The sequence below is a fragment of the Pseudopipra pipra genome, chromosome 30 (assembly GCF_036250125.1).
Source record: "Pseudopipra pipra isolate bDixPip1 chromosome 30, bDixPip1.hap1, whole genome shotgun sequence".
In the NCBI taxonomy this organism is placed as follows: Eukaryota; Metazoa; Chordata; class Aves; order Passeriformes; family Pipridae; genus Pseudopipra; species Pseudopipra pipra.
In genome coordinates, this window is record NC_087578.1 from 123816 (window position 1) to 148414 (window position 24599).

Sequence of the window (24599 nt, forward strand, 5' to 3'; positions counted from 1 at the left end):
TTTTGGTGTTCACCCCGTGTCCCCCCCCATTTTGGGGCTCACCCCATGCCCTCCCCCCCCCCATTTTAGTGTTCACCCCGTGTCCCCCCCATTTTGGGGCTCACCCCGTGCCCCCCCTGTCCCCCACAGGCCGCCTGGGCGAGCGCCTGTCCCCTGTGCCGGGCTGGGTGGCTCCGGGCCCCAGGGGGGTTCGTGGCCACCCTACACGCACGGGTGGGTCCCCCCCGGCCCCCCCGTGGCCATGGGACACCTACGGGGCTCTGGTGGCCTGCGGGGGGCCCGGCCCGGGGCCCCCCCCCCGGCGGAGCTGCGGGAGTTGGGGCGCAGGGTGGCCCAGCACGTGGTGGGGGTTGGCACCCACCGCGCTGGGGACCCCCGAGGACGAGCTGGGGGGGGACGGGGAGACGCGGCTGCTGGCACAGGGGGACCCTCCTGGAGCCGGGGGGTGCCCCTGGGCCGGTACCTGCGGGACCGGGGGGGGCTCCAGGTCTGGGACTTCCTGCGCTTCCAGTGCGGGGAGGAGCCCTCCGAGGAGCCCCCCCGGGACCCCCCTGCGTCGCCGGCATGAGGGGGTGTGGCTCGGCCCCTCCTCCGGAGCCAGTTTGGGGGGGCCTCGCCCACATTTGGGGGGGATGAAGCTGAATAAAGGTGTGAAGAAACGAGCCCAGAGTATTTTGTGGGATCTCCAACCCCCCCCTCCCTCAGGAACTGCTCCCCAGCCCCTGCAGGCCCCCCCCAAGGAGCCCCAATTTCCTACTGGTTTTTAATGTCAAATCGATACAAAAAGGGGCCCAAACCCCTGGGGGGGGGGGGTGTGATGGACTGGGGGGGTGCCCAGGAAACCCCAAACCCTCGGGGGGTGGGAAGGAAGGAGGAGGGAGGATGGCTGGGAGGGGGGTGGAGGATGACTGAGGGGGGTGCCCAGGACACCCCAAAACCGGGGGGGGGCACAGGGAGGCTGTTTTGGGGCATTTTCTCTCATCCCTCGGCTGTTTGGTGGTGACCCAGGGGGGTGTAAATGGGGACGCCCTCGGCACCCTCATTGTGGGGGGGTGACACCCCTGCGGGGGCACAGGGGGAGACCCCAGTGTGGGTGTCGGGTTTGGGGGGGGTTGTGGGGACCCTCCCCCCCATTCCCAGGCTGCCGTGGGGTCCCCCCAGCCCCGGGTCCCCTCATGGAGGGGGGGAGAGGGAACGGATGGGGAGGGGCGAGGGGGGGAGGTCACAGGGGTGTCCCGGGTGGCGTCTGGGGGGGTGTCTCCCCATCCCGTCCCTGCCCCCGGGGTGGGGGGTCCCTGGTGGGACGGGGGGGGGGGTCGGTGGTCACAAGGGACATGGAGGGAGGGGCCGTGGGGGAGGGCAGGGGGACAAAGGTGATCTGGGGGGGGTGACAGACGTTGGGGCCGAGGGGCGGTGGCAGCGGGGGGGGGGGACACACAGGTGGCAGGAGCTTGAGGACAAGGAATGGGGGGAGGGGGGCCGGACATGGCACCCCCCCCCCCCCGCCGTATCCCCCCTTCCCTGACGTCACCGGCCGCCTCCCGGGACAAGTAACCGGGAACAGGCCGGGCTGGAACAGCCTATCCTGGATTACTTGAACCGGGCCGAGGCCCTCGGACTGGCCCCCCCCTCGCTTCGGAGCCCCCTCAAGACACCCCTCCCGACCCCCCCTCCCTCCGGAACCCCCAGCACCCCCCTCTCGCCCCAAGCCCCCGCGTCCTGAGCCCTCCAACACACCCTCCCTCCCCCCCGGGCCCCCCCAAAAACCCTCTTTCCCCCTCCCCCTCCTCCGGACCCCCCAACAACCTCCTCCTCCTCCTCCCTCCCCCGGACCCCCGCGGACCCCCCAACACCCCTCTCTTCCCCCCCCCGGACTCCCCAACACACTCCTTCCCCCCACACTCCGGACCCCCCAACAACCCCTCCCGCCCGTCCCCCCCCCCCAGGTGGTCCCGGGGGGTCCCTGTCCCCGCCCGCTCCCGGGATACCAGAGGGGTGTTGGTTTGGGGACACCCCCCCAGCCCCCAGAACGGGGGTGTCCCCCCCCCCCCCCACGGCCTCGGGGCTGCCCAAAACCCCCCTCCGGGATTGGGGGGTGGGGGGCGTGTCCCGGGGGGTGACAGCGAGGGGGGGCCACCACCCGGGGGGCTCAGCCCTGCCCCCTCCACCCGGGGGCTCAGCCCCGGCCCCCCCCATCCGGGGGGCTCAGCCCCGGCCCCCCCCCCCCCCCCGGGGGCTCAGCCCCGGCCCCCCCCCATCCGGGGTCTCAGCCCCGGCCCCCCCCCATCCGGGGGGCTCAGCCCCGGCCCCTCGCGGAGCCGCCCCCCTCCCCTCCCCTCCCTCCCCCTCCCCCCCCCGTACCTGCCGTTCCCGCCGCCGTCCGGCCCGGGGGGGCAGTGGGGGAGGGGCGGGGGGGGGTGTCCCCGTGCCGTGGTGGGGGAGGGGCGAGGGTGGGGGCGGGGGGGCCGCGCGCGCCCACCGGAGGAAACGGGGCCGCGGCGGTTTCAAGGCCCCCCGAGAGGGGGGAGGGGGAGGGGGCGGGGCCCAGGGGGGTTGGGGGAGGGGCGGCCTCGTCCGGAGCGTTTCGTTATTTTGGGTATTTTGGGATTTTCGTTATTTTCGTGATTTTTTGTGACGGACGCTCCGGGGGGGGGCGGGGCCCGGGGGGGGCCTTGAAACGGTCCGCGAGCGCAGATTGGCTGAGCAGAGGCGGGGGCGGGGCCTGGGGGCGGGAATTGGCTGGACCCGGAAAGGGGGCGGGGCCAGTGCGTGTTTACCTCGCGAAGTGCCCGGGCGGGGGGCGGGGCCTCCGCGGGACACGCCCCAGTGTGAAGAGGCGGTGCCTTCCGGGACACGCCCACAGACGGGTGGGTGGGGCCTTCACGGGACCCGCCCCCAGCACTGAAAGGGCGGGGCTCCTGGGACACACCCTCCGGCGGGAAAGGGGGCGGGGTCTGCACAGTGGCCATGCCCACTCTGAATCTTCCAGCCCAGAGGCCCCCGGGCCCTGGAATTTGAGCCCCTTTTCTGCCTCAAATGCCGTGGAATTATTAATTTTGTTTAATAAGACAGAGAATTCCCACTTTTCCCAGTTTACTTATTTTTTTATTAAGAAATGATTCGTTATATATTTTATTATTAATATATAATTATATCTAAACTACATCATTATATTATATTTTATATAATTAATATAAGCAAATCTATATAATATATACTTTGTACTATAAAATATATAATATATCATTATAATATAATAGTTAATATATTATATATAATTTGTTATATGCTGTTTTATAATATATAATTATGTAATATATCATTATATACAATGTATTACATACAATGTATTATATATAATATCTATAATATGTATAGATATTATATTGAATATATTATTATTTTTACCAAATATAACTCAAAATTCCTCCTGTTTCAACCCTGAATTCAACCTATTTCCCGCCAAATTCCTCAGTTTCACTCCAAATTCCTTCTTTTTCATCCCAATTCCATCTGTTTCACCACAAATTCCACCTACTTCGCCTCAAACTCCTCCCGTTTCAAACAAATTCCTTTTGTTTTCCCTCAAATTCCTATTTGTGTCCAAATAAATTCCACCTATTTCACCCCAATTCTCTCCTATTTCAGCCAAATTTCTCCTGTTTCTCCCCAAATTTCTCCAAAGGAAACTGTGTTGATTTGTTTTAAGGAAAATCCAGGGGCGAAAAGAGGAATTTGGGATTTTTCTTTTTAAGGAAAATCTGGGGGAAGGAGGATCCCGAATCCCGCGGGAGGGAGCGTGGCTGCTGGGGCCGGGGCGCTCTGGGGGTGCCCGAGGGGATCCCATCGGGATCCCAAATCCGCCGGGATCCGTTGGGAGCTGCTTTTCCACCGGAATCACGTCGGAGCCGGATCTTCCCGGAGCTGCTTCCCGGAGGTTGGATCCGCATCTCGCAATTCCCAGTTTCCCAGGGATCTGAACGCGCAGGTCCCAACGGGATCAGTCCCCCGGATCCCGCGGGATTCGCAGCCACATCCTGGGGGGTTTGGTTATTCCTCAGTTACGGAGCGGAATTCATCCCAGGGCAGCCCAGCCGCAATTCCAGGGACAAAGGGGGAAAAGCGGGAATTTTCCGGCCGGCGCGGGGAGCGGGGCCGCCGCACTGGGAGCGGACTGGGAGCGTCCTGCTGGCAAACTGGGACCGGGACTGGACTGGGAAGGGTCTGGTATCGCCCTCCGGGGGCGGGGCGAGGGGGCGTGGGGGCAGCAGCCCCTTCCCGTGGGTCTCCCAGACCACCCCCCAACCCCCCCACCCCCCTTTCCCTCTTCCCCCCGGGGGTTCCCGAGGGGAGAACAGCGGGAATGGGGCGAGCAGGGACCCCCGGACACCCCCCAAGGGACACGGGGACGTCCCCAGTGTCACCCCCCCCAAGTCCGCGACCCCCCCTTTCCCCCCAGTGGGACGGCTTTGGGTCTCCGCCAAAAATCCAAGTTCCCGGCGAATCCCGGCTGGATCCGGCACCTCCGGCACCACCTTGGACCTGCCTGCAGGTGCCACTGGTGCGACGTGGGCACGGGAAACTGGGGTTTGATGGAATTCCTCAGGAAAACAGACTGGGAGTATAATTTTTATTTCTAAAACGGAGTGAAACTTGAAGAGAAAAGGAAACAATTCCCTTTCCAACTGGAAATTCCAACCAACTGCTCCATCGTGTTCTCTGAGAATTGCTGCCCTTGAAACCTTCTGAGGGTTCATTTGGGGCTCCAGGAGCACCCAAAAACCTTAGGAATGCTGGGAAACAGCTTAGTCCCCTGTGTCAGCCCTGGCCCAAGGCCAGAGCCTGGCGGCAAACCTGGCTTTTAATGAGAATTTCAGAAACAGCCTGGAATATCCCCAATTAGGGAAAACTCCCAAGGCTCGTCTCACCAACCCCCTGGAGAGAGAGGGATGGAAATCCAGGAAATATCAACGGACCTTTCCCGGATCAGCTGTTGGGGGGGGGGGAATGGGGGAAATCCCCCTGGACTGGAGGGCTGGGCCGGGTCTCCCCAAGGCCCGCCGGCTCCGCAGCTCCTCCCGATCCCGATCCCGATCCCACCGTTCTCCCGGGAATCCCGGCTCCGCTCCTGCCGCGTCCCGGGGCTGTGCCGCGCTGGGGGACGGGGGTCCCGCGGCCCGGGGGGGGGCCTGGGGGTCTGTCCTGCCGCGCTGGGTGACAGAGGGGTCCCGGGGGAGCCCGATCGGATCCCGGCGCCGGGATCACCTGGTGACGGAGGTGTCGGAGTCCACGTGTCCCAGGAGGAAGAGCTCGGGGCGGGCAGCGAAGCCCAGGCGGCCCTGGGGGGGGGAAGGCGACAGTTAGAGCTGAGGGCAGTTAATGAGCCCGCACTGAGCCCGGTTTAATGAAGTCCGAGCTCCGACGGGTTTAATGAAGCCCAAATCGAGCCTAATTTAACGACGCCTAAGCTGAGTCTGGTTTAACAAAGACCAAATTGAGACGGCCTTAATGACGCTTAAATTGAGAAGGGTTTAACAAAGCCTGAATTAAGCCTGATTCAACAAAGGCGAAGTTGAGCCCGATCTAATGAGACTGAGCTGCACAGAGTTTAATGAAGCAAAGCTGATCTGAGTTTAACGAAGCCCCAGCTGAGCCCAGTTTAGCAAAGCCGAGGTGGCAGTCCCGGCCATGGCTCCGGCATTACCACGTGCCCCCGTTAATTAGTGCTCTGACCCAGCGCCGACGGGACCACTGTTAATTGGGAACGGATCCCGGTGTTAATTGGGGCGGGTCCCGGTGTTAATTAGGAACAGATCCTGGTGTTAATTGGGGCGGGTCCCGGCCCGGCCCCACCCACAGCTCCGAGTCGATCACTCCCGCAGCCTCAATTAACTCCTGCTCCAGCTTAATTAAACTGGAGGGTGGATGAGCCTTAATTAGCACTGACAGCATAGGCGAGTTAATTACAGGAGGACGCTCCGAACCCTCGGGATGAGCCCGGATGATCTTGGTGTTAAACGGCGCCGAGCCCGGGCCGGGCCGGGCTGGAGTTGAGGCTCCGGGTCGGGGGAGGGAGAAAGGGGGGTAAGAAAGCAGGGGAAAAAACTGGAATTCCGTGGTTTTCAGCGCAGGAGTGGGTCGGGCCAGAGCAGGGCAGGATGGACGGGCCGTGTCCCGGATCCCACTGAAGGAATTCCAGCGGGAAGGCACCGCAGAGTGACGGACCCTCCACTCTCCCGGTGATGACACGGTCACAGTGTGACCCCGGGAGCGAATCCCGCGGGATGGGGACGGGGACGTGCCCCCCCCGGGAGCTCGTCCTACTGACACAGCTCCGCGAGCACTGGGGGCTCCACCACAGCCAGAAACAGCCGGCAATAGGAGCAGACCCCAAAAAACGACCCAGGAAGCCAAGTTGGAAAAGTCTCCGTGTTTTAATGGTGAAGGGGGTTCACACAACCGGGGAAAACTCCAAATTAGCGCAGCGAGGAGCGGAGCCCACGGACAGGGACCCGATCCAGAGGCTCTGCCATGGAGCTGCTGCCACGCAGTGTTTCAGTGTTTCAGCCACGAGAGCTGACCCCTCCCAAACCAACGTTCCTGATCCAGGAGAGCCGGGGGTGTGTACAGCGGGATTCTGGAGCCGGAGTCCAACCCATCCCCTCCCACCCCTGAATTCCCAGGGATCGTGGCTGTTGGGTTGTGGGAATGGGTGTAAAACCTATAAGTGTTACACTACAGGGTTAAATCCTGCTGGAATTCTGGGATAATGACCTGAAAACTGAGAATCCATCAGGTCCTAATCCTTGCTTTGGTCAGGGGGAGCCACAAGGCTCAGTTCATTTGGGAAAGGGTGGGAAAAGCGGATACAATCCTGTCTCTAATTAGAGTGTTTTCCTGCTGGGCTCTGGGTGTTGTCACCCGTGTCCCTGGAATGTGTCCTGGACACCATGGAATAACCCCAGATCTTGGGCAGTGATGGATAAAACCCTATGGAAGCTCTAAGCAGGAAGGGGCTGCCCCGGCCTGCCCCAATCCTGGGAGCAAGCCTGGTTTGCTCATGGAAGGGAAGAAATCCCAGTGACCACTGGATCCCAAAATGGCATCAGGGCAGCATTCCCAAGGGTTGGGGATTTTATTTCAGAGAGAATTCCCTGCCTGGGACAGGGGGTACAGGGAAAGGCTGATGGAATTACAAGGAAGCCTCATTACAGCAAGGGTTGGAGCCCCTGGCACTGGCCAGCCCTGCTCCAAGGATCCCAAATAATCCAGGGCCAGGCTGGGTGGGAGCTGTGACACCCACTTGGGAGGGGAGCCCCTCACCCCCACCCCTGCTCCATCCTGCTAGATCCATAAAGCATTTTGGGATCTAAATCCATGGAGCTATGCCTCTGCCATGCCTCCAGGTGGACAGAGAAGGGAGTTCCCCTAATTAACCCTAATTTCCATGATCCAGAGATCCAAACCCATCCCACCAGGCAGGATGAGATTCCAACTCCCCCTAGAGCTGGAGATCTGAGAGATGCCCTGTTCCCTCCATCCCAATCTGTTCTGTTGCACTTGGGTCGCATTCCCAGCAAAGCTTCTCCCAAAAAACCCAAAACTCATTAAACACCAGCAGAAAGCGAGATGGGGGAATTTAAATCTGGGAAAAGCAGGAGCAGCAAGGAAACCCCTGGAAAAGACTCTGGAGCTTCCACAGCCTGATTTTGAGCCATAATCTAGGGATTTTTGAGAACTCCAAGAGTGTTTCCACAGGTCACAGGGAATAAAGTCACAAAATCATAAATAACCACAAACTCGTTTCCTTTGCTGACCCCAAAATCCCACATCGGGCCAGTAAAAAACAGTAGTGACAATATCAATGCTGAGGTTTCCCGTCCTCGTGGGATTTCCCTGGGAATGGGAAGTGTTTTCCAGTGAAAAAGGACCAAATTTGGTCAGGCCGGGGTGGCAGAGGTAGATCCGGCTGTAGTGTCACCCCGGTCCCCAAATGCCACCCAAAAGGGGGATTTGGGTTTTTTGTAGCTTATTTGTCTGGATTATCCAGGACAGAGCTCCTGGGAGTCAGTGTTTGTGCTACTTGGGGTCAAACACCCCGGGATGAGGAATCTGGGGGGATTTAAAGGACAATGAGGACAGGAGGGGTCAGGCTGCTCCCATGTGCCCCCCACCCCGGGGGGAATTTGGGGGCTCAGCAAAGGAACAGCAGCAGGATTCCGGCAGTGCCGGGCGATCCGGGTCCTCCCGCGCGTCCTCCCCCGGGAACGCGGCTCCGGCGGCTCTGGCGGGTCCGGGACCCCCCCATTATTTGGGGGTCTGGGGCGGCGGCTCCAGGTGCAGGGTCCGGGTGACGCTTACCGTGTTCCCGCAGGCCAGGAAGGAGGCGCCCAGGGCGATGAGGCACAGCCACGTCTGCGGGGACACGAGGGGACAGTCAGGGAAGGGACAGAGGGTCAGGGAGTCGTGGAACCCTGGGATGGGTCGGGGTGGAAAAGCCTCTGGGATTGTTGGGCCAGCACTGGCACCAGCACTGCCAAGGCCACCACTGACCATGTCCCCAGGTGCCACATCCACACAGCTGGTAAATCCCCCCAGGGACAGGCACCTCTCCCTGCCCTGGGCAGCTGTGCCACGGCTGGACACCCCTTTCCAGGAAGGGATTTCCCCCAGTATCCAGCCTAAACCTCCCCTGGAGGCCATTTCCTCTCCTCCTGTCACCTGGGAGCAGAGCAGAGCCCGACCTCCCCCTGGCTGCCCCTCCTGTCAGGAAGATGTTGGGGAGGGAGAAGGTCCCCTCTGAGCCTCCTTTTCTCCAGGCTGAGCCCCCCCAGCTCCCTCAGTTCTCCAGCCCCTTCCCAGCTCCATTCCCAGCTCTGGACATGCTCCAGCCCCTCAGTGTTCTGCACTGGGGACCCCAAACCTCAGCTGGGGTGGGGGTGAAGCTCCACTAATGACCCCACAGAGTGATCCATTGGGGGGTCCCTCACTGGATCAGAGATTGGCCACTCAAGGAGTTGTGGCTAATGGCTCCATGCCCAGGGATGAGTGGGGTCCCTCAGGGTCTAAACTGGGACCAGTATCCGGGAACAGCCTCACTGGGGACACAGATGGGGGTCACGTGCAGGTGACATCGAGCTGAGGGGGCAGGTGACAGCCCGGGGGGGGCTCATCCCACAGCAGGGGAGGGGGTTCTGCTCCTCTGCCCCCTCAGGTGAGACCCCACCTGCAGAGCTGCCCCCGGCTCTGGGGCACCAACACAGGGAGGACGTGGAGCTGTTGGAGCAAGTCCAGAGGAGGATTTTGGGAAGGAATTCCTCCCTGTGAGGGTGGGGGAGGCACTGGCATCGATTTCCCAGAGGATCTCTGGAAGTGTTCAAGGCCAGGCTGGATGGGGCTGGGAGGTGGAAGGTGTCCCTGTGCACAGCAGGGGTGGGATGAAATAACCCTTAATAACCCTTAAGGTCCCTCCCAGCCCACCCCACCCCGTGGCTCCATGGTCACTCCATGATTTTCCACCTCTGTGACACACAGGCAGGGACAGAGGAGCCGTGTGCTGTTCCAAAGTCTTCCCAGCTGGGAGGGGGCCCAGGTGGAGCCCAACTCACCAGGTAGGCCACGAAGGACAGGTAGATGACACTGAGCACGGCGGCCCCAATGTACAGGCCCAGGTTGTGGAGGTCCCTCACGTAGGCCACCACGAAGTACATGTTGATGCTGCAGATGAGGAGGATCAGGAGGCCCCCGGCCACCTTCCAGAACCTGGGGGCAAGGAGAGACACATCGGGGTGAGCACAGTGGGGGGGATGGCCCAGGCCAGGAGGTGCTCCAGGTGAGGTGCTCCAGGTGAGGAGGTGCCCAGGTGAAGAGGTGCCCAGGTGAGGAGGTTCCCAGGTGAGGAGGTGCCCAGGTGAGAAGGTTCCCAGGTGAGGAGGTGCCCAGGTGAGGGGCAGGTGTGACCAGGGGGTTCCCGTGGTACTCACAGGCCGTTGGCGAAGTCGTGCATCACAGTGGGCAGGCTGGTGAAGGTGAGCACTGGGATCAGTGCAAAGGGGAGCTGGAACAGGCAGGAAAACAGGGAAGAATGAAGAGTGGGAAGTGGCCTGATTATCACAGAGAGCTGGAACAGTTTGGGTGGGAAGGGACCTTAATGCTCATCCCCACTCCCTGCCATGGGTAGGGAGGGACACCTTCCACTGACCAGGCTGTTCCAAGCCCCATCCGAGCTGGTCTCGAGCACCTGGGGGCTGGGAGGGGCCTGATCCCACCTGGCTGGGAACACCTGGGGCTGGGAGGGGCCTGACTCCACCCGGCTGCCCCCTGCTCACCTGGAGGCTCATGAGGACGTTGAGGAAGTCGTTCATGCCTGTCAGGTGCTCGACGTCCTGGAAGATGGCGACGAAGAGGGTGGGGGTGACGGCGATGGAGCGCGTGAGCAGCACCCGGGCAAAGCGGGACCAGCGCAGGTTCAGGAACCCCTGGGGGGGCACAGGGTGGGCGAGGGGTGAGAAAGGGCTGAGCAGCGAGGAGAGTGGAGCACAGGAGCAGCACAGAGCCAGGAATCCCTGGGGGGGCACAGGGGTGAGGGGGTGAGATGGCAACGAGGGAGGGCTGAGGAGGGAGTGAGGAGTATGGGGTGAGTACAGAGGAGTAATGAGTAAGGAGTACAGAATACAGAGTAAGGAGTATGGAGAACGTAGTGAAGAGTAAAGAGTAAGCAGTAAGGAGTACAGAGTGAGGAGTAAGGAGTGAGGAGTAAGGAGTACTGAATACAGAGTAAGGAGTACAGAGGAGATGAGTCCGGAATACGAAGCAAGGAGTACAGAGTAAGGAGCACAGAACCCAGAGCAAGGAGGCCGAGGTAAGGAGGGAGCAGGGGGTGAGGAGCAGGGGGACGGTACCTCCATGACGAACTGGCCCGAGTAGGTGCCCGTCATGGTGGAGCTCTGCCCGGCCGCCAGGATCCCGATGGCCCAGATGTAGAGAGCGGCAGGGCCGAAGTAACACCCCAAAACAACGCCCTGGAACAGGATGGGGGCAGCTCTGTCATCTGAGTGAGGGGTGGGCTCAAGGACCCCCAGGATCTCTTCCCCCCGATTCTGTGTTCAGGGATCCCTTTGCTGGTCCCAGTCCCCAGCGCTCCCAGTTTACCCAGAAGCAGCAGCTGCCACCAGACAGGGCCACCAGCTGCCCCAGATGTGGCTGTGCCAACCCAGGGACACCAGATGGAGTCATGAGGCTGTCCCCCCACCAGGAACACCAGACAGGATCACCAGCTGCCCCAGATGTTGCTGTCCCTCCCTGGGGACACTGGACAGGGTCACCAGGCTGCCCCAGATGTTGCTGTCCCTCCCTGGGGACCCTAGACAAGGCCAACAGGATGTCCCCAAGCCACTCCCCTGGGGACACTCACCCCCTTGTATATGTCCACCTCCAGTGTCTCGTTGTTGTTGGGGAAGAGTGAGGAGTGGGGGCTGCTGGAGTTGACACAGACCTGGTTCTGCAAGGGCACAGAAGAGCAGGAATCAGGGAATGGGCTGGGGTAGAAAAGCTTTTGGGATCATTGGGTCCAGTGGTGACCCCAGCACTGCCAAGGCCACCACTGACTATGCCCCCAAGTGCCACATCCACACAGTTGTTAAATCCCCTCAGGGATGGGGACTCCACCCCTGCCCTGAGCAGCCTGTTCCATGAAGGAATTTTCCCTAAAATCCAACCTAAACATCCCCTAGCAGCCTTTTCCTCTCGTCCTGTCACCTGGGAGCAGAGTCCAATCCCCATCTGGCTGCAGGGAGTTGCAGAGCAGAGCCAGAAGGTCCCCCCTGAGCCTCCTTTTCTCCAGGCTGAGCCCCCCCAGCCGCTCCTGCTGCTCCAGCCCCTTCCCCAGCTCCGTTCCTGGCTCTGGACATGCTCCAGCCCCTTGAGGTCTTTGACCCCAGGACTCAGGGCTGGGCCTCAGCAGTGCCCAGCACAGGGGAAGGGGCACTGCCTTGGTCCCTCAGTCCCAGTCTGTCCCAGTCCCCCTCACCACGTCCGCGTTGGTCTTGTTGAAAAAGGCCTCAGCGAAGACGGCGACCACGAAGATGTTGATGATGAAGGACACGAAGAGCGCGATGCACGACTCGATGAAGAAATACTTGTTGGCCTCTCGCACCTGCCGCTTGTTCGAGCGATCCACCTGCCTGGACTGGGGGGGACAGGGACAGGATGGGGGGTGGGAATTCACAGTTATCCTCGGAATTATGGATGACTGAAGCAATGGTGGGACACAGAACATGCCCTCAGGTCCCACACCCCACAATGGCCACGAGCTCCTCTGAGGGGATTTTCCGTGTCCCCCTCCCACAGTGGGACCCTCAGGACCCTCCCCACCCCCAGGTGCTCACCTTGACCAGGGCAGAGTGCAGGTACATGTTGTGGGGCATGATGACAGCGCCCACGATGCCCACGGCCTGCTCCAGCTGGGGCGTCCCACAGTCCTTGCAGTAGGGGATGAACAGCCCCTGCAGCACCTTCTCCTGGTTGGGCTTCACCGTGATGTACTGGGGACAGGGAAATGGGGGATTTGGGGCTGTGACACGTTGGCTGCTCCACAGCTGATATGTGGCTGTTTTGGTAAAAAATGAAACCACGAGCCGACTCAAATCTGCCCAAAATGTGGCTTTTAAGTGTCCATCACCATGTTTGGTGCTGATTTGGGATCGTAGGATTGAATCATGGACTTGTTAGGGTTGAAAGAGGCTCTGGGATCGTTGGGCCAGCACTGGCACCAGCACTGCCAAGGCCACCACTGACCATGTCCCCAGGTGCCACATCCACACAGCTGGTAAATCCCCCCAGGGACAGGCACCTCTCCCTGCCCTGGGCAGCTGTGCCACGGCTGGACACCCCTTTCCAGGAAGGGATTTCCCCCAATATCCAGCCTAAACCTCCCCTGGAGGCCATTTCCTCTCCTCCTGTCACCTGGGAGCAGAGCAGAGCCCGACCTCCCCCTGGCTGCCCCTCCTGTCAGGAAGATGTTGGGGAGGGAGAAGGTCCCCTCTGAGCCTCCTTTTCTCCAGGCTGAGCCCCCCCAGCTCCCTCAGTTCTCCAGCCCCTTCCCAGCTCCATTCCCAGCTCTGGACACGCTCCAGCCCCTCAAGTGTCTCCTGGAGGCAGGGGGTACCTCGTATCCAAAGGTCAGTGCCATGATGGTGATCAGGAACCCAAAAAACGCCTCCAGCTTCCGCAGGCCTGCGAGGAGGGAAAGGCCCCTTGTCAGCAACCCGAGAAACCCTCAATCTCAGATTTAATTCCTGGAATTCTGAAGGATAAATTACCATATTTGTCGAGGAAGAGGAAGACAAAGGTGTCAGCGATGGTGATGAGCACCCCCCCCCAGAGCGGGATCCTGCGGGCGAGAGCGGGGTCAGTGCACACCCAGAGTCCCAAATGCCCTTTATTTAGGGCTTTTTCTGGGATGGATCTGCATGTCCAGGGGTTCTTCCCAGCCTGAGCAGGCGTTGGGATGTGCAGGGCTGTGTCCTGCTCTGAGGGAGGCGACCCTCTGAATCCTGAGGGAAACCCCAGGTCTGTCTGTTCCAGTTCCATTTCCTGCCTTCCCAGCTCAAAGGATGCCTTCCCAGGAATCCTCTATGGGATGTGGAGTTTGGCAGGAAGCTGCACCCCAATTGTGTACCAGTCAGAGCTAAAACCAACTCCAGACCCTGTGGGTCCCACAGTCAAAATCCAGCACTGGAGGCTGAGTCAGCGATGAGACCTCGGCTGGTGGGGGTGACTCACGTCCTCAGGGCTGAGCTGGAGGCATTTATGGGGTGATAGAGTTTTTGGTTCCCCTTTGTCCTCATTTCCTGCACAACCCCAACTCACTTGCCCACAGAGAGCAGGTTGATGGCGATGGCCGAGCCGATGACCTCCTGCATGTCCGAGCCGATGATGGCGAGTTCCACCATCAGCCACAGGATGATCCGAGGGAACTGGGGGCAAAGAAACACGCAATGCCATGAAAAACAGGGGAAAATGTCTCCTCCCACGGGGCTGTGGTGATCTCATGTGCAGGAATGGGATCCTCTCCCTGCCCTGGTTGTTGGTGACCATCACTGCAGCTGCCCTGGAGCTGAAATCCCAGCTCCTGTGGCAATCCCAGGGAGGATCCGGGTCACTTGTGTCACCCCATTCCTGCCCTTGATACGTCCTATTGTGAGAGTGAGACGTGGTATTTCCCTGTATGGACACACTGGGAAGGAGCACTGGGACATGTTCCAGGTGCGAGCACTGACACGGTGTCGGGGTTGGAGCACAGAGACCAGGCACCCCCAGTGTCCACACAGCCCTTTCCAGTGCCCAGGGCTGGGACATTCCCAGTGTCCCCACAGCCCTTTCCAGTGCCCAGGGCTGGGACATTCCCAGTGTCCCCACAGCCCTTCCCAGTGCACAGGGCTGGGACATTCCCAGCGTCCCCACAGCCCTTCCCAATGAACAGGGCTGGGACATTCCCAGTGTCCCCACAGCCCCTGCCTGGGCCAGCCTTGCTCATCATCATCAGCCCTTCCTTACACAAGCCTGAGGAACTCCCAAGCAGAGGATGGAACAGCCAGCGAGTGGTTTTGACCTAAAGGGCCATTTCTCTCCCTCTAATTCCTTGGGATTATTTCAGTATTCCTACCCCAGGAGGCAGCTGAAAATCCCGGATTTTCTTCCTGACTGGCAAATGCCAACATCCCTCCCCTCCCTCCTTGTGCTCCCCAAGCCGGGACAGCACTGAGGGACCCCAAAACATCCTCCACTTGCCCCATTAACAGCCCAGGCCCTCACCAAGCCCTCATGGCACCACCAAGGACATGGGGGGGGTTCACTCACCTTTTGACCCCCCCATCTCCTCCAGCCCCCCAGTCCTGTCCCCAGCCCCCCTTGGCACCCCCGAGGCCCCCATGGGGGTGTCACCCACTGTCTGAGCCCCTCATGCCCCACACCCCCCCAGGACTGTCCCCAGCCCCCCTTGGCTCCCCCGAGGGCCTCGTGGGGGTGTCACCCACTGTCTGAGCCCCTCATGCCCCACACCCCCCCAGGACTGTCCCCAGCCCCCCTTGGCTCCCCCGAGGGCCTCGTGGGGGTGTCACCCACTGTCTGAGCCCCTCATGCCCCACACCCCCCCAGGACTGTCCCCAGCCCCCCTTGGCTCCCCCGAGGGCCCCGTGGGGGTGTCACCCACCTTGTGGTACTGGCGGTGGCAGACCTCAGCCAGGTGCAGCCCCGTGACCACCCCCAGCCGTGCCGCCAGGCGCTGCAGCAGCAGCCCGATGACCGTGGCCAGCAGCAGCACCCACAGGAGCTGGGACAGGGAGACAGGGGGGACACGCAGATATGAAGACACAAATAGGTGGGGAGACACAGAGAGCCACCCACAAGGCCCCAGGCCTGCCCCAAACCCACAGTTCTGCGTTGAAAATCAAATTATTGACATTTTTGAGGCAATTACACACCAGGAGCTGCGTGGGACGGGATGGATCCAAAGGGACACAAAGGCAGGATCCAGGACCCTCCTGCCTCCCCCCCCTCCCCAGGGTGTTCCCACCACCACCAGCCCCACATTCCAGATGGGATGTGGGTCTCCCCTGACCTTGAAGCCGGCGACGGCCCCGGACTGCAGGTCGGACTCGATGTTCCCGGGGTCCAGGTAAGCGATGCTCATCAGGAACCCGGGGCCCGTGAACGCCCACAGCTTGCGGAAGCTGAAGCAGGAATGCTGTGAGAAAAGAGGGACATGAGCAGGGCTTGGGGCAGCGCCCTCACTGACACTGCAGACAGCAGCTGGAGGGTCAGCCTGAGCCTTAACCCCATCCTAACTGATCAGCCTGAGCCTTAACCCTGTCCTAACTGATCAGCCTGAGCCTTAACCCTGTCCTAACTGATCAGCCTGAGCCTTAACCCCATCCTAACTGATCAGCCTGAGCCTTAACCCTGTCCTAACTGATCAGCCTGAGCCTTAACCCCATCCTAACTGATCAGCCTGAGCCTTAACCCCATCCTAACTGATCAGCCTGAGCCTTAACCCTGTCCTAACTGATCAGCCTGAGCCTTAACCCCATCCTAACTGATCAGCCTGAGCCTTAACCCTGTCCTAACTGATCAGCCTGAGCCTTAACCCTGTCCTAACTGATCAGCCTGAGCCTTAACCCTGTCCTAACTGATCAGCCTGAGCCTTAACCCTGTCCTAACTGATCAGCCTGAGCCTTAACCCCATCCTAACTGATCAGCCTGAGCCTTAACCTCGTCCTAAACTGATCAGTCTGAGCCTTAACCCCATCCTAACTGGTCAGCCTGAGCCTTAACCCTGTCCTAAACTGATCAGCCTGAGCCTTAACCCCATCCTAACTGATCAGCCTGAGCCTTAACCTCGTCCTAAACTGATCAGCCTGAGCCTTAACCCCATCCCAAACTCCTGCCTGATCATTAATCCTGTCAGCCTGATCCTTAACCCCATCCTAAAATCCTGCCTAATCCTTAATCCCATCCCAAACTCTGCTTTAGGATGTCTGGTCCCAGTCTGAGGAGTTTAGGCTGAGAATAAAGGCCAGGGCCACGCTCAAGGAATCTCAGGGGGGAGTGGGATCCTCCCTCCCCAGCAGCCAAAACTGGGGGCTCCAGCCAAGGGCAAGAGGCACCCACAGCCCTGGGATGGGACAAGGGACAAGGAGACAGGGCTGTCACAAGGCCAGCCAAGGCTCCTGCTCCCTGATAAGGGAACACAGAGCCCAGGTCCCTCCCTGAGGTATGACAAGGCCTTTCCCTGCTCCAAGCAGGAGCCAAATCCCAAGGGATGAATCATTAACATGGCCCTCACCCCTCTCCAGACCACAGGAGACACCTCCCCCACTTCCCTCCCAAATCTCCATCTCCCAGTCACCCTTCCCAATCCAGGAGACCCCTCAGCCTTTCTCTCCCATATCTCCATCCCCAGGTCCCCCTTCCTAGTCCAGGAGAACTCCATCCCCTCCTCTTCCAAATCCCCATCTCCAGACCACCCTTCCCAGTCCAGGCTGGAAGGGGAAGTGGTGCCCATGGGAATGACTCAGGTGCCTGAGGCAGATTTTTCCATGGGGTTTTTCTCCCTCACCGTCTCATCCTCGGGGATTGGGATCTTGCTGTCGAAGTAGGTGGTGAAGGGCTCCTCCTCGGTGTCCTCGGGGGGCTGCAGGGGGCTCCTGCTGCTGGAGATGGTGCTGACTACCCCCCCGAGTCCCCCGGGCTCCCCAGAGACATCCTCTGCAGGGAGAGAGGGAATGGGAATAGTGAGAATCCCTGGAAAGACAAGAAATTCTGGCGAGGGCTGGCAAGCCCCACAGGCAGAGTAGAACGAGCCAGCCAATGCTAATTAGGTGATAAAGAGATAATTAAATCAAAATATCCCACACTGCTGCACCCCCCAGAGCCTGCTGCCGTCCTGGAATCTCCTCTCCCGCCCGGTCCCAGGCTGGAGCCAGGGATTTATTTATTCCAACTAATTTTAAAAGCCCCATCCCAGGACACAATGTGGAGTGAGGGCAGTGCCAGTGCCCCTGCAATGATTAACCAGGCTGGATGACCCAGATTCCACGGAAACCTGGGGCTGCTCCTGCACCACTATCCCAGACTCTCCCAGCTGGATCCCAGGGACACACGTCTGGAAGTGAGGGACAGCTGGGAGATACCACACAACTCTCCCCCCAGGGAGAGCCAGCACTGAGAGAATTCCAGGAGTTTCAAAAGGTAAGGAGTGAGGAGAATGTCCAGGAATGGACACACTCATTCCCACATTCCAACCCCAGCCTCCCGCCACCTCCAGCCGAAGTCTCGATCCCGATCCCGTACTCACTCCCAATCCTGTTCTCACTCCCAGTCCTGCTCTCTCTCCCACTCTCCCCACGGGACATTTCCCTCCGGGAGCAGCGTCCCAGCGCTCTGGGCTCAGACAGGGCAGCTCTTGGCCCAACTCTCCTATTGCATCACCACCGAGCTCCTCGAGCTCCTCCTTTTCCCGGGGCCTCCCAGAAACCTGCCAGGGCCACATTTACATAAGGGATTTGGAGCTGCCCAGGTGTGCAGAGATCCCTGCCCAGGACATTCCTGCCAAGACGTTCCTCCACAGGCTGGGCTGGTTCGGCTGGTTCAGCCAGGCTGAGACCCCAGGGTGCTGTGAACCTCCTGCTGGGATCACCCCAGCACCCTGGGGCTCATCCTGGCACCCATCCCAGCACCCCGGGGCTTATCTGGCACCCAGGACTTAGCACCCTGGGGCTCATCCTGGCACCCCGGAACTCATCCCAGAGCCCAGAGCTCATCCTGGCACCCCGGGACTCATCCTGGCATCACCCTGGGGCTCAACCCGGCACCTTGGGGCTCATCCTGGTATCCTGGGGCTCATCCTGGTATCCCAGGACTCATCCCAGCACCCCAGGGCTCATCCCAGCAGCTCCAGATGAGCCTGGAATGAAGGAAAGGAAGGAGGATGAGGAGGGCAGCCCCCACCCCATGCCCGGTCCAGCCTCACCGTAGGACGCCTTCCGCTCCATGTCCGAGCTCCCCATGGTGGGGCCTTTCCCGTGCTCCAGGGACTGGTTTATTCTGGACACATTGGCTGCAAAGGAGAAGGGAAAAATCCTGTCAGGAAGGAGAATCAGAGCTGGCAGGAGAGTGGGGACAGCCAACAGCTCTGGCAGGGACAGATCCACTTCCCAGGCTCTTTTCCAGCTCTGAGAAATCTGGCAGGGATGGACTCACTTCCTGGGCCCTTTTCCAGCTCTGAGGGTCCTCGTAGGGATGGGAGGGGTAATTTGGGCTGGAACCTGCTGGGAAAGTCCCCCATCCTCCCCCTAAAAAGGACTGACGGGCACCAACGTGGCAGGAGTGTCCACAGGCAGCTGGAGCTGGTTGTGAAACTCCAGGCCAGGAAACAAGGGTGGAATTTCCTCACTGTGGAAACCACATCCCATCCCCCCCTTCCTGGTGCTTATGGCACCCCTGGCACCCACAGCACCCTCCAAACCCTCCCAGAACCCCACCATCACCCCTCAAACCCTCCCAGCATTTCCCCAGCTCTCCCAGGCACTGGGAATTGGGTTAAGGGCAGGTTTAACTCCTTCATCATGATCTGGGTTTAAATCCAACCCACGCAGGACTGAGCCAGAATCTGGGCTGGGGCTGGGACTGGAGCAGGAGGGAACCAGAAACTGGGATGGGACTGGGAATGGAGCAAGAGGGAATCAGAAACTAGGATGGGGATGCAGCAGGAGGGAGCTGGGGATGAGCTGGCACCCTCCGGGCTCTGGAGGTTCAACCCCCTCAAGCCCCCAAGGACGAGCCAAAGTCCCTCAGTTTGGTCTGTAAAGCACTTAATCCCTCCTCAAATCCCATTGGATTTGAACGGGAGATTTCCATAAAACAAAGGAATACTGGTTCAGTGAGGATGTAAAAGAAAATCATCAGCCAGGGATTCGGTTTAAGCGATTTGAACCAATTTTAGGGTTTTAAAGATGAATTCCCAGTTTCACAACCAGCCCCAGAGGTGGGTTGTGACTGAGCCGGGTGCTGAAACCACTTGAGAGGGGCTAAAACACCTGAGAGGGACTGAAACCCCCCAAAGATGCAAAAGTCACCTGAGAGGTGGGGAGACACTGTTGGAGCCACAATTGTTGGGTTTCCACCCAGACCACCCCAGGTTTGGAGCGATGACTCCAGGGGAACGTGGGCACTGACCCCTCTGGACCCCCAAAATCCCCACTCCCACCGAGGCACAGGGGGGAGTTGTGTTATTCCCCCACTTTAACCTGGAGTGTTTGCACAAGCACGTGGAGCCATGGAATATTGGAATGTTCCCCAAAAGATCACCGAGGCCAACTCCTGGCCCTGCACGGGACACCCCAAAAATCCCCTTGGACACCCTCTGCCCCTTCCGGGCTCTTATCACCCCAAACTGCCACACGCCATGGGGAGAAAGAGGAGGAAACACCTCCAGGAGCTGGATTTGATCCCTGTAGGTCCCTTCCAACTGGGATATTCCATAACCTCCTGCCACCTCCCAGCCACAGCCCCGGACTTGCCCCAGCAGTTCACCCCTGACCCAGGACCACCTCCCAGCTCCGACCCCACCACTTCCCTTCTTTGTTAAGCCCCAAACCCACAGCTTCCACTAAAACAAACCCCTGAAGTTCAGCAATAAGCCACCTTTTCCCAAATTGTGATCCAGGAGGAGCAGCCTTACCCTGGCAGTGAGTCCCACCGGAGCCTCACTCCGTGAGGGGCGAGGAGGACAATCCTGAGGGAACGTTCGTTACAGACCCACCTCAGTATCTGCCCCCACACCAGCCCAGCCCGGGCAAGGGTGGGAGGGGGCCCCTTATCTGCTCCAGCAGCTGCTGGTTTGGGAGATGGATCCACCCCCCGCACAGGGAACGTGTCCCATGGGTGCCCAGAGAGCCCTCTGTGGGAGGGTGACCCCAGGGACCCCACCTGGCTGCCCCTCCTGTCAGGCAGGTGTGGAGAGGGAGAAGGTCCCCCCTGAGTCTCCTCTTCTCCAGGCTGAGCCCCCCCAGGCCCCCCAGCCACTCCTGGTGCTCCAGCCCCTTCCCCAGCTCTGTTCCCAGCTCCAGCCCCTCAATGTCCTGCACTGGGGACCCAAAACTGATTCCAGGATTTGGGGTTTGGCCCCAGCAGTGCCCAGCACAAGGGGACGGGCACTGCCCTGGTCCCACTGGCCGTGCTGTGACTGACACGAGCCAGGTGCCCGTGGCCTCCCTGCCCACCTGGGCACACCCGTGTCCTTTCCCACGGGACACAGGCGTGGGCTCACCAGGCTCTGCCTCCTGGTGGTCAAACCCCCACTGTGACCCCACTGCTGTTACACCCAACAGTCCCAGGCATTCCCAAGGGAATATTCCCTGGAATACCACAAGCCCCGAGCAGAACATCACGAGGTCACTCCACAAACCCGCCAACACGGTGCTGCTGTGCAGGCCTTCTCCACCCACAGAGCAAACAACAATCAAGGAACAACAGGGCCCTTGTTCCACCCCCCCCCTTCAAACCCACTGTCCAACGGGTCCTTCTAACAGCTACGGGCTCATCCTGCTTCTGCTCCTCCCCTCGGGGCACAGGAGCAGCCTGGCCCCGTGCTGGGAGCAGTTCCTGCCATTGAGGTCGAGCCTTTGATGTGGGGCTTTGAGCTGGGCTGGTCCCTGCAGGGCAGGCAGGATCCTCATGGATCCTTCTGGAGCAGTTTTGGGGCCAACATCTTGTTTTGCTCCACACACAGACACCCTGTGGGCTGGTGGTGACACCGGGAGCCCTTCACCTGCTCACCCTGACCCCTTAGCCCAGCCCTTCCAGGTGATGTCCCACTGGGAGCCCCAGGCACAACACCTCAAACTGGCACAGACAGCCCATCGTCCCAGCAAAGGTAACTGGTGAACTGGGTGGTGACTGGTGCTGGGGTAATGGTTGGACGGGATGATCTCAGAGAGCTTTTCCAGCCTTGATTCCCCAATTCCACTCCCTTGACCACCTTCCAGGTGTCCCCTGGCACTGGCACCACCAGGGTTGGGACCTGGAAAATCTTTTTCTTCACACGGACCTGGGGGGGTCCCCGTGGGGAGCAGCACAGGGTCCATCCCTGTGGGATTCCTCCCCCCTCCCTCTGCCCCACTCCTGCCCATGACCTGAGAGGACAAAGCCAGCAGCGACCTCTGCTCCCGTTGCACGAGGACAGGTCACCTGCCCACATCTGAACAGGTCAGACCAGCTGGTTTCCTGCCCATCCCTCACCCCATCCCACATTCCGGAGCTGGGATATGCCTGGGTGCAGGAGGGCACGGGGGGCTGAGCCCAGCCCTGCTCACCTGCTCACACAGGTGTCCTCTCCAGGAAATTTGGAGCATGACCTGGTACTTTCCACAGAAACACACGGAAACAACTCCCTGGCAGGGAGGAGCAGCTTCCTCCCAGCCTGCTCAGGAGCAGCTCTCTTCCCAGCCTGCCCCAGCTCCTGGATTTGGGAGCCGAGCGTGGGACAGGTGGTTGACGCACACCTGAGACTGCGAGAACTTTCACCGCCTGTAATAAACCACCCGCGTCCAACCCACAACAACACGGGGCCGTTATTCCACCACCGGCTGCACCGTCCCGCTCTCCCACACCTCGGGAGCTCGTCCGAGGGCTCCCCTGCCCGTGGCCGAGCCTCCTCCCAGCGCGGGGAGGGCCGGAACCCCTTCCGAGCGCACCTTCACCCACAGCCACGCGCGGACCTCGGCCGGGAGCGCAGAGCCCCGCCCGGACACAGCGACATTCCCTGAACTGCTCCGGGAACGGGGAGCGCAGAGCCCCGCCCGGACACAGCGACATTCCCTGAACTGCCCCGGGAGCCTCCGGCACGGGCCGGACTCACCGTCCGCACCGGGACGCGCCGGGAGGCTCCGGAGCTGGGACCGGGGACACCGGATGGGGGATCTGCAGGGACAGGGACACGTGTCCGGGAACCTCAGCCCGGGCAGGACGAGCTCCATGGGATCTCAGAGATCCAAGGGTTCCATGGCGGGGATCCCGGGGCTCTGTGACTGTGATCCCAGAGGTCCCAGGGCTCCATGGGTAATCCCAGGGTTCCATGGCTGTGACCCCGGGGATTCGAGAGATCCCAGGGTTTCATGGCTGTGATCCCGGTGCTCCCAGGGCTCCGCGGCTGCTCCCGGGGCTCCGTGGCTGTGCTCCCAACGCACCCCAGCCCCGCTATAGGGTCGCTGCACCCCCAGCACCTCGAAAGAGTGAGGGAAGAGCCTGGGGGGCCCCGGAGCCCCCCAGACCCCAAGGAGGAGCCCAGAGGACGAGACTCGGTGCCGCCGCCCCCGCGGTGCCCGCCCGCAGGGACCCCCGGGACACCCCAAGGTCACCGGGGGTCCCCCAGCCCCGCGATGGTGGGGGGGCAGCGCCCGGGGGGCCGCGAGAGGCCCTGAGTGCTGGGGGGGTGTGTGGGGGGGCGCAACGGCTCCATGGCCCCCCTTGTAAACCCACCCCGGGGTCCCGCAGCACATCCAGCAGAACCCCCCGGGCAGGATTCCCCTCCCCAGAACACCCGGGGACGCGCCCCCGAGGCAGGATCCCCCCGCTCCAAGGGGAACCTCCCCCTGGAGGGGAGTGGGACCACCCTCGAGAGGTCCCCCCGTTCCCCTCATGGCTCACCGGCCCCGGCCGCCCCCGGCCCCGCCGCCGCCTCATCCCCGGCCCGGCCGGAGCCGCGTCCCGGCGCGCGGAGTCGCGTCACGGGGCGGGACCGGGGGAGGGACCGGGGATGGCGCGGGGAACAACGGGGGGTGATCGGGAGGTACCGGGGGGGAGCACCGGGGGTGGCACGGGGGGTACCGGGGGGCATTGGGGATGGTACTGGGGGCGGCACCTGGGCTAGGCCCCCGTGCGGGGGGGTCACCTTGGAGGTGACAGGACCCCGGTGCAGTCCCAGTATGGGGGGCCGGGAGGGCCTTGACACCCCCGTGGTCTTGGGGTCGGGGGCAGAGCCCCAGCTCTGGGTTGAACCCAGTGGGGGGGCTGAGCCCCAGTGAGGCCCCAAGAGGGTCCCAGGACCCCAGTGTAGTCCCCAGTATGGGGGTCGGGGCACCCCCGTGGTCCTGGGGTCGAGAGCAGAACCCCAGCTCTGGGTTGAACCCAGTGGGGAGGTTGAGCCCCAGTGAGGCCCCAGGAGAGTCCCAGGACCCCGTGGTGGTGATGAGGGGGCACACCAGCTGCAGCATCCCCCTGCTCCCACTCCGAGCTTTTCCTAACAGCCGCTCATTCCACCCCAAATCCTGGATCCCTTTGGAGCCCAGGAGCCCCCCTGGAACTCCCCTTGCCCCCCCAGCAGCGCTTTTGGTACCAAAATACCTCTGTTTTTCTCTCCCAGTTCCCAGACTTTTGGCGCCCTCCGGTGCTGGTTCCCCCCCTGACTGCTCCCATCTCTCCCAGATGGGATTGCTCCCTTCTCTCCCAGAAAACCCCGTGTTTTGGGGGAGAACGGCCTGACTGGGCTTTTCTTTCATTTGCTGCTTGTTTTTCCAGAGGGAAACTCTGCTCCTCCCAGAGTTCTTCCTCTTCCATGCATTCTCTTGGAAACTTGGAATAATTTGTTTTCAACCGCTCCCTTCCCAAGGAACAACCCCATGGATTTAACTGGGAATGGGACACGGCTCCTGCCGGCTGGGCACTGCTAAGGGTATTGCTAAGTGACCAAATCCTGGGAAAATGAGAAATCCAGGAGATGGGAAACTCTCTGATTCACCTTCAGCCTTGACCCGACAGTGCAAGCATCAGAGATGGGAATAACCCATCACTGCCCACCTGAACCCAGGTGTGACCGACCCCACAGGCAGCTTGGGTGTGGAAAACTGTCTGAATCCCCCAAATGCCGGGTGTTTTAGGCTGGGGCCGGTGCCAGCCCCCGGGGAGGGTGTCAGTACTCACCCAGCTCGCAGCCGGGGGTGGGTTTGGTGGGCATGACGGTGCTCCTGCCGCACTCTTCGAGGCCCGAGGGTGTCCCACTCTCCCCTGGGGGGTGTCCCTCCCTATTTAAGGGGTGTCCCCTC

At 60.9% G+C, this 24599-nt stretch overlaps 1 protein-coding gene and 1 long non-coding RNA gene across 5 annotated transcripts; one reads left to right on the forward strand and one right to left on the reverse strand.

Moving 5' to 3' along the window:
- Window positions 1–3392: 3392 nt before the first annotated feature.
- On the reverse strand, window positions 3393–23277 carry LOC135404143 (natural resistance-associated macrophage protein 2-like). Of its 4 annotated transcripts, none has more exons than XM_064638728.1 (18): window positions 23206–23277; window positions 18530–18616; window positions 17117–17265; window positions 15620–15745; window positions 15212–15331; window positions 13870–13976; window positions 13320–13390; window positions 13166–13233; window positions 12387–12542; window positions 12029–12187; window positions 11414–11500; window positions 10902–11021; window positions 10329–10478; window positions 9984–10057; window positions 9609–9762; window positions 8362–8415; window positions 5266–5339; window positions 3393–4037 (listed from the first exon to the last, which is right to left on the reverse strand). In XM_064638728.1, the coding sequence occupies exons 2-18, from the start codon at window positions 18564–18566 to the stop codon at window positions 4001–4003; spliced, it is 1743 nt and encodes a 580-aa protein (XP_064494798.1). In that variant the 5' UTR covers window positions 18567–18616; window positions 23206–23277; the 3' UTR covers window positions 3393–4000. The 4 variants fall into 4 exon arrangements, with proteins under 4 accessions (XP_064494798.1, XP_064494797.1, XP_064494800.1 ...); XM_064638727.1 differs by lacking the exon at window positions 23206–23277 and adding an exon at window positions 17855–18034; XM_064638730.1 differs by lacking the exon at window positions 3393–4037 and having other exon boundaries at window positions 4617–5339.
- Window positions 20894–22120, forward strand: LOC135404175 (uncharacterized). The gene is made up of 3 exons (XR_010425588.1): window positions 20894–21433; window positions 21546–21765; window positions 21931–22120. It is a non-coding gene; the product is annotated as an uncharacterized LOC135404175 (long non-coding RNA).
- Window positions 23278–24599: the final 1322 nt, after the last annotated feature.

Excerpts from the sequence above, each read along its gene's own strand:
- LOC135404143 (XM_064638727.1), bottom strand. The coding sequence starts at position 17,912 with ATGTCCCGTGGGGAGAGTGGGAGAGAGAGCAGGACTGGGAGTGAGAAC. Across the intron at positions 15,332-15,619 it reads GGGCCGTCGCCGGCTTCAAG|CTCCTGTGGGTGCTGCTGCT; the intron begins GTCAGGGGAGAC and ends TCCCTGTCCCAG. Across the intron at positions 8,416-9,608 it reads TGTCCTTCGTGGCCTACCTG|ACGTGGCTGTGCCTCATCGC; the intron begins GTGAGTTGGGCT and ends GTGTCCCCGCAG.